This window comes from Apaloderma vittatum, unplaced genomic scaffold, assembly GCF_000703405.1.
Source record: "Apaloderma vittatum isolate BGI_N311 unplaced genomic scaffold, ASM70340v1 scaffold31745, whole genome shotgun sequence".
Classification (NCBI taxonomy): Eukaryota; Metazoa; Chordata; class Aves; order Trogoniformes; family Trogonidae; genus Apaloderma; species Apaloderma vittatum.
Genome location: NW_009717073.1, coordinates 452 through 8672, shown reverse-complemented (window position 1 = coordinate 8672; position 8221 = coordinate 452). Strand labels below are relative to the sequence as shown.

The 8221-nt window shown below is 43.0% G+C and overlaps 1 protein-coding gene across 1 annotated transcript; it reads left to right on the top strand.

Moving 5' to 3' along the window:
* Nucleotides 1-9: 9 nt before the first annotated feature.
* TFAM (transcription factor A, mitochondrial) lies at nt 10-7145 on the top strand (the record flags this gene model as incomplete). Its single annotated transcript, XM_009869776.1, has 7 exons — nt 10-82; nt 2063-2133; nt 3428-3577; nt 5060-5155; nt 5832-5888; nt 6888-7011; nt 7051-7145. Coding segments are annotated over 7 exons (666 nt in total), but the record flags the coding sequence as incomplete, so codon positions are not given.
* Nucleotides 7146-8221: the final 1076 nt, after the last annotated feature.

Below are 8221 nucleotides of genomic sequence, written 5' to 3'. Positions count from 1 at the left end.
GTGGAGCGCCCCAAGAAGCCGCTGACGGCCTACTTCCGCTTCGTGAAGGAGAACCATTCCGCGTTCCGGCAGAAGAACCCAGGTACGAGGGCCCCGAGCGGGAGGGCCCGCGGCCGGCCTGGCCGTGCCTGTGGAAGCGCCGGAGGTTTTGTGTCGGAGCTGCCGACGCCTGACGTGCGGTGCTTTCCCTTCGGGCTGTGTGATGTAGAAAGGAGGAACTGGAACAAAACGCTGTTTAGTAACAGCACGCGTCACGAAGCAGTTAAAGTACCTTACCCCGACCCAAACCTTCTTCCTACCTCTAGCGTTCTGCAGACAAATTCAGCATCATCGTGCTTGCTGCCCGAACGCGTATCGCCCCGTGTTCTCTGCTTCCTAACGCCAAAAAAGTGAACGTTTGTGCGTAACTGGGGACACGTTTGAAGAAGGAGCTTGCCTGGAAAATGCTTGTTAACGATGATTTGTGGTTTTCAGGTGGTTTTAAGTCTGTGTGTGTTGGAAGCACGCAGCAGTTCACGAACAACCTGCTCTGGTGAGAAGTGTCCCTGCCCGTGGCCGGGGGTTGGAACTATGTGGTATCGAAGCTCCCTTCCAGCCCAGACCATCGTGATACAAGGAGCTGTACATGATTTTCTTCTGATCCTTAGTAATTTAAAAATCACGCATAACTGCGTTGCCTCGCTGTATGCAGGAGAAAAAGTAAACGTATTTATTGGAAAGCACTATTGTGTGAATGCATTGAATTTGTTATCAAAAACTTCATTAACAGGCAGTGCAGTTGCTCTTCTTGTCAGAGAGCAGCAGAATGGAAAGCTGTGCCGATTCTGAAAATACTGTTTAAATGAATGTTTAAGGAGTTGTGGTGATACTGGGCAGGTCACGAGGTAAGCTCAAGTAGGGAAAACCATTTGGCGCCCTGTTTTGCCTGGTGGTTCAAGAGTTCAATGGTCTGCAAGGCTGAGAACTGAGCTTGCAGAGCTTACCGTAGTTCTGTGCCACACCAGTGTTTTCCACATATTTCCAAAACTCAACCTGCAAATAAATGGACTGTATCTCATACGCAAATCAAGAACTTGAGGTTTTCTGGTTACAGTCGAGGGAACGTTCAAAAATAAGGTGATAACTTGTTTTCTTTTATCATTGGCCAAGCATCATGTTTTCAGAGGTTTTACAGTAGGTGTACTTGGCTGAAAACTCCCCATCCGTCTTGTTTTTCCAGAACTCTGGAAGTCAGGTTACTGCTGAGAGTTCTGCTTTTCCACTGGTGAGATATCTGATCTTTACATTTGAGGTTGGAGAGAGGAAGACCCTTTTTTTACTTTTAGCATAAAGTCCTGGAAAGAGCTTTTAAAGCTAAGCAAAAGCTTATATCCTTTTTCCACCATGTGCAGGATTTTTATTTGGGGTTTTCCCCCTTCACAAATTCACGTCTGACTGGAAACCTCAGGCAGTGACCATAGTGCAAGAGCCAGAGTCAAAAGCCGTCAGCTGAAAGCCAGAGCAGGTTCAAGACCCTGTAATTTTGTTTTTGAAAGAGGGAGTTTTTCTTGAACCTTCTGTTGAGTAATATTTTAAATAAAGGACCTTATTAAAGCTCGAGCATATGTGCTGTATCAGGTGCATAAGGTCACGTTATACTTACTTGGAAAAATCTTGCCAAACAAAATGAGAACAGGGAATTTTTCTTTGGGTTTCTTCCCTGGCCGGACCCACTCCAAGTTCAGACCATCTGGTGTTGTACAGGAAAGGATCCGGCTCAAAAGAAAAATAACGAAACTGCTGTGGAGTGATAATAGCTGTGTGTCTGGAAGCGGTGCTTCCGTTTATCGGTCACTGCAGGTTTCATTTGGATTTGAACCACGCGCAGTGGACTCTTCCCCCTCCCAAATATTACCGTTCCCTTCGACCGCCAGAATAAGTTAGTTTTACGGAAGGAGGAAGATACGCTTGTACAGGAAAAAGGTAGCAGTGACAGCTTTCCTTGGGGGAAAAAAATGAAGAAGCTTACTGAAGAGACAGGACTGATTTTTTACTTTTCTTGCTTTCTGATCTTAATGTACAGAAATGAACAACAGGGAGCTGGTTAAGAAAATTTCAGATACCTGGAAGGAGTTACCAACATCACAGAAGCAGGTGAGTTTGTATCTTTTTCTGTGTACTTAAAACACCGTAACAGAGTCGTAGTGGTTGTTTACGCGGTTTGGTGTCCTCTGTGGGTTTTTTATTTTGTGGGATATTTTTTCATTGTGGTTTTTTTTTCTAAAACAATAATAAAAAAAGGACTTGTGTGCCAAAGTTCAGACATAAAAAGCAATTCTGAAGAGAATCGGGAGTTTTGAGACGCTCCGAGGAAGATACTTGGATACTTCTGCACACGACCTTTAGTATCTTTAATGTGTTGCCCGAGAAGCAAATGAGACAGCTCTCGCAGTGTGCGGCTCTGGGGCTGAGAACCAATACCTTGTTTTTCTTTGAACGGTGGTTGTCTGTGTGTGTGCATTGCATGCAGAGCAGCCTAAGTATTGCACAGTTGTTCTGCTTTCGTGTGCATAAGTTAGGTGAAACCTCCGTTAATTTTGATGAAAGGACCAACTTTTCTTGCTGGTTAGAGAGTAAGCAGAGACCTTATTTACAGGTAACGATGTAAGTTCCATCTAACTTGTTGTCATAGGTAGCGAACTTTCTTTAAGGGGGGAACTTTCAAGGGATAGTGTAAAAAAACCCTCTGAATTGCTAATCATGGCTGAATATAAGTGCCATTTACAGGAAAGTCCTGATTGCTCTTCCTTGATTGCAGTTAGCAGTTACAGCCACTTAGGAACTCACTGCAGTTTTCCAGCTGAAATAATACCTTTGCTCTTACATCCCTTCTGGACCTCTCGTTCTACAGGCCGTAGTATAAAATACGCCTCTTCACTTGGTTGTCTGAAATAGGGGACAGGGTGGTGTTTTTTCTCAGGCCTAGCTGGATGCTTGGTAGCCTGGCTCCGCGCTTCTTGGTGCCCCCGTACCGAGGCCGTGATTTTTATGGTACTTCTGTGCTTTATTGCTGGCTGCTGTAGAAATGTTTGGTGACTGCAGCGCTCGGGTGCTGCAGTGGATGTACACGCTTTAAGAGTAATCATTTTAACCAACCTTCAGCTTCTCCTCCTTCTGTGGAAGGTTGTTACTGCTTTGAGATGCATGAGAAGATTCATCTTATTTTATCAGATTAACTGAAATAATCCATGGGAAGAGCTTGGCTTTTGAATCTGACGTCGTCTGAGTCTGTTCTACTAATCAAATCGAGAATGGCTACGCTGCTTTTAAAACTGTGTTCTGGGGTGGTCTGTCACTTTTTTTATGTTAATAGGTTTGAAGTGTCAGCTTGTTTTGTGGGCAAGTGTGTCTGACCGAAAGCAGTTTAAGGCTGGTGATTGTCTTGTAGGTTTATGAGGAAGCTAGAAAGACAGAGTGGCAGAGATACGTAAAGCAGATGGCTGCATTTAAAGCACAGCTAACCCCAGCCCAGGCTGCAGCTTTGAAAGAAGAAAGGAGAATACGACTGGCAAAAAGAAGATCGGTCAGGGCAAAAAGAGTAAGTGTTTTGAAGTTCAAGTTTCTTTTCTCTCAAGGGAGCTGAAGTCTGTTTGTCTAGCGAACAGAGTAGGATAGAGGCATGTTCAGAAACGTAAAAGCAACTCTCAGAATAAAAAAAATAAAAAACCCACCCCAAACAAACTCGCAACACGACAGAAAAACACAAACCCAAAAGAAAACAGACCCCACAAAACCCCACAGTTATTATTATTAAAATAATGGCTGGTGTCAGCAGTTAGTTTAGTGGCCTTCCTGTGCCTGAAGACCAGAGCCGGTGCGTATCTTTGTGCTCGCAGGCAGCTTCTCTCTGCTTTTTTCTTCCTATTCCTAAAGCGACCTGAGGATCGATAACACATAAAAGACATTTGAACCAGCAACACTTTTTTGGTTGAGAAGACATCCAGAAGTAGCTTTTCACAGAGGCCTTGTATGTGTTACTTCAGTGGCCCTGACAAGGGAGTAGCTGTTTCAAGCTGCCTTTTTTCCTTCCTCTCTTCGGGTTCTGCCACTCTGCTCTGGGCGTAGTGCTCATGTGTTGAACTAGGGCTGCATAAAGGCCTGTCTGTCAGTGTCCTTTGTTAATTTATTCATACAGATCACCTTCTCCGTTTCTCTTTTTGCTGGTTTATATGTAAATCCTCAGAGACAGAACCATCTGTAAAGCTATGACATTATGGTTTGTCCAGTGGCAAAATCACTTAAAGGGGGGGGTCACCTGTTGCTTGTTCATTTCTGTGAATTAAAATGTTGGTGTGACATTGCCCTAACTGGCAAAAGTGAAATGAACTTGATTTAAAAGACCCCTATTTAGACAAAGTTTTTAATCTAAATTATTGTCCCAATCCTGTTTTAGAGTATGGTACCGCAAGGAACTTAAGTGACGTACCTGATGTTAATTTGCAGCACCCAGGCTGCAGCAGGGAGGTCTTAGGGCTGGAGAAAACAACAAGAGCAATTGCATCTGTAACTTCTTGTACTTCCCCTCTGTCGCCGTCGCCTCTGTAGCCATTCTGATAGCAGAAACCTAGTTGTGTTTCCCTGGAAACCTGCTGGTTCTGTTCCGCCTTCTCACCTCTAACAAGATTGGGGATCTGCCCTCCTCTGCAGTATTTCACACTAGAAACCGAAGCCTTGCAAAGACAATAGAAAACCCGTCGTCATGAATTTGTTACTGAGTGGAATTTAGTAGCAGTCTTTTGGTTTCTGGAAGACTTAGCGAAAGTAAGAATCAGTTTAAAATGCCTTTTTTTTTTTTTTAATGTCTGTGAAAATTCAAGTCATTAGTGTTTCTTAGTTTAGCGTAGCATTTGTCTTGACGAGTGGCGAGAGCGTCTTGACATACAGTCCGGTTTACAAAATGAAACACCAAGAAAGTGAATTGTAGTCTGATTTTTGTATAAAACATAAAGAGAAATGGTAAGTTTAGCTTTGGAAGAAATGCATTGGTAGGCTGGAATAACTTCTCTCGTTGTTTTTAAAGGAATTGAATATGCTTGGAAAACCTAAAAGACCTCGTACCGGCTTTAACATTTTTGTGTCGGAAAACTTTAAAGAAAGTGAGGGGATTTCACCTATGGTAAGCCAGGAAAGTTCTTTCTTTAAAATAAATCTGTTGTATTCACAAAATCTGGTTTAAATTCTGTCCTTTTATAAGAAGCTGTTCAGTTCATTCGATATGTGGATTCTGCTTTGCTTAGATTATTTTTTTTTTTAGACTGTGGTGATCTGGCATATCCTATATAAACTGTTGTGTGGGTATCCAGACCTAAAATATTTGTGCTATTTGTTTTGCACTCCAGTGCTACAGACTTCATGTGTTCCTTCTGCAAGGAGAGAATTCTACTTCTCTTTGGTTTGGTGCAGAAGTGCAGCAGTTTTTTCACACGGTGGTGGTGGTCTCCTACCGTTTCAGTAGTAGTGGTTGTACCTGCTGGGGCGCAGTTTGTGTTACGGAACACGCAGGAGTTCCTCAGTAGAGTCACAAGTTCTGCACAGAGCTGTGTTTTGGGGTGATTTCAGTTACGTCGGGGGATGACAGCATGTGAAATACTGAAAACCTCCCCTGTATATTCCTTACCCGATGCATTTAGTCACTCGGTCAGGATGGTGGAAATACTTTGTTCCTTGCTTTTTGCTGTACTTTGTGCTTTTTTGCGTTGGTTGACACTCAGCGTTCACTAGTGTGGCATTCATCTGTAACCCTCTGGGCTCGGTCAAGAATCCTCATGTCTTGCATATTCTGTTTCCCGTAGGCAAAGATGAAGCAATTATATGATACATGGCAAAAACTGTCCAGTTCTCAAAAGCAGGTACGTCAGTGGATTTTGTTACAGCTCTGATCTGATGGGAAAATGACCAACTTGAGTAGAAAATGAATAAATTCATACAAAATCTTGAACTCGGTTGCTCAGAATCGAATCCTGAGGAACATGAGATCGTACTTGGGTGTATTGAAAAGGATTGGCGTTACTTCTATTCCAGTAGTGCCCGTTTCGTTCGTAGTGTTGATAAAATGTGGATGGGGTAGGATGGTGGAGGCTTCGTATACCTGGAAATGGATGCTGAGTGGCATCTGAGGAAGAAGGTGGGATAACTTAGACCAATTCTATTTTTTTTTTCCACTACTATATAATACTTTTAATTGCCAGCATAGTAGTTCGCTGCTCATGGAAAGATTTTTGACAGGTAAAAGCAAGAGAAATCTACTAAGGGCGGTGCACACAGTAACTTACTAGCTTTGGTTGTCTTGAGGATGGTTTTCTGCCATCTTTCTCAGACTATTGAAGTATGAATGTGCAGATGGGTGTATGAAAATCGGAGGAGCGCTGCACTGAAATGTAATCTAAACCGACAGATTTTTCATGTATTCTCTGCCCTACTGTACTTCCTCCTGCGTGCCCTTCTTCCAGCTTGTTTTGAGTGTGATCTTAGAATGTGCACTACATTCCTGGTTTTTTTTCCTACAGAAAAAGAATTTGAAATAATTGTGCAGATATATCTGTTCCTGCTTCTTACATAAGCCAGCTCTCTCAAACTAGCACTCGACTAGAAAGCCTGAGCTGTTAGTAGCAATATTGAATAAACTTCTTCAGGAGTGGCCATCTGTTGACATAACTGTGACTCAATGCTAAGGTTTCGTATTTGTGAGTTTGATGGTTTTTGAATTTTCTGGAGGCAAAAGTGAATGCTTGGGATGTGCCCTGCAGGTCCTGCAGTAAGTGACCTTGCTGTCTAAGGGGAGGATGTGGCACAGCGGTTATCCTGACAAAGCCACTTCTGTAACGCTTTAATACGTCATTTTCTTCCAGCCGTACCTGCAGCTTGCTGAAGATGATAAGGTTCGGTACGGAAACGAAATCAAGTCGTGGGAAGCAAAAATGATTGAACTCGGACGTGAAGACCTGATCCGTTCCAAAAAGAGAATGCCAAAAAGTAAAAAGAAAGCTGGAACAGCAAAGAAAGCTGGAACAGCAAAGAAAGCTGACACAGCAAAGAAAGTTGAAACAGCCAAAGCTTCCTCACGTGAAAACAAGGTGAAGTTAAAGTTGAAAAAATCAGAAGAGTAAAATGGTTTAAGTATTTTATATCTGATGCCCTTTGGTTGTTATGTCTTTATCCTGCTGTGTTAACGCTGCAGTCGGTGTTAGCACTGGAATTTGGAAACCCCGCAAGGGGCATGAGGCGAGGGAGGATTTGGTGTCTTTTGGAACTGACTGAAATAATCATTGCAGGTGTAGCCTGAACTGTACAACAGTAACCGGTTAATCAAGCTGTGAATAGTGATACGGACATCAGCAGAGCTTTCCACTAACAGTAGATAACAGCTAGCTTTTATAAGATGTTTTTTTATGCAAGCGAGAATATTCTACAATGTTACCATCAAAATTTTGTAAATAAGTTGAAATCTGAGCTGATGCTGCTGTGTTTTATTCCCTCCATGGTATTGATAGTGAAATGTTCTACGTTTCAGTGAAAGGCACGAGAAATGTAAAATACGAACTTTATGTATCTGTCTTTTCGTACGTATCAATCTGTGTATACCACTCACGTTGCATTTAATTAAAACCATGAGTTTTGTATAAACATCTTTATTGGACTTTTATTCCCTGGTTTTGTTAGGATACGTGCAAACACTTCTCTTCCTGTTGTCACATTTGGGACAGCCTGGAAGGAAAAGAAAATGTGTGAACTGTTGGAACTTTGGGTTCTGATGCAATAAACAGATATTTTGAAGAGCTGCTTGGGGTTTTTGTTTGGGATTTCTTTTTTTTCTTGGGGTCTGTGTGTCTTAATGAAAGTCTTGCAGGTATTTTGGAGCACATGTGTTCTTAAAATGAAGGCAAGCATTTTCGGTGGATTTCATCCATCAGTGGCCTGCAAAAGCCAGCAAAGCTTCTTGTTTCCCGGTGGGAGGTGGAAAGCCAAAGCCCAGTCTCCTGCATTTTTTTCTCTCTTTTTTTTTTTTCGCCCCCCAGTGCTATGAGCCAAGGCCATGCGAACGCTGTTCAATAAGGCCAAGGGGCCAGGTCTTGTGTTGGGGTCACAACACCCCGAGCAATGCCCCGGCTGGGTGAGGAGTGGCTGGAGAGCTGCCAGGCAGAGGGACCTGGGGGTGTTGGTGGGCAGCAGCTGAACAGGAGCC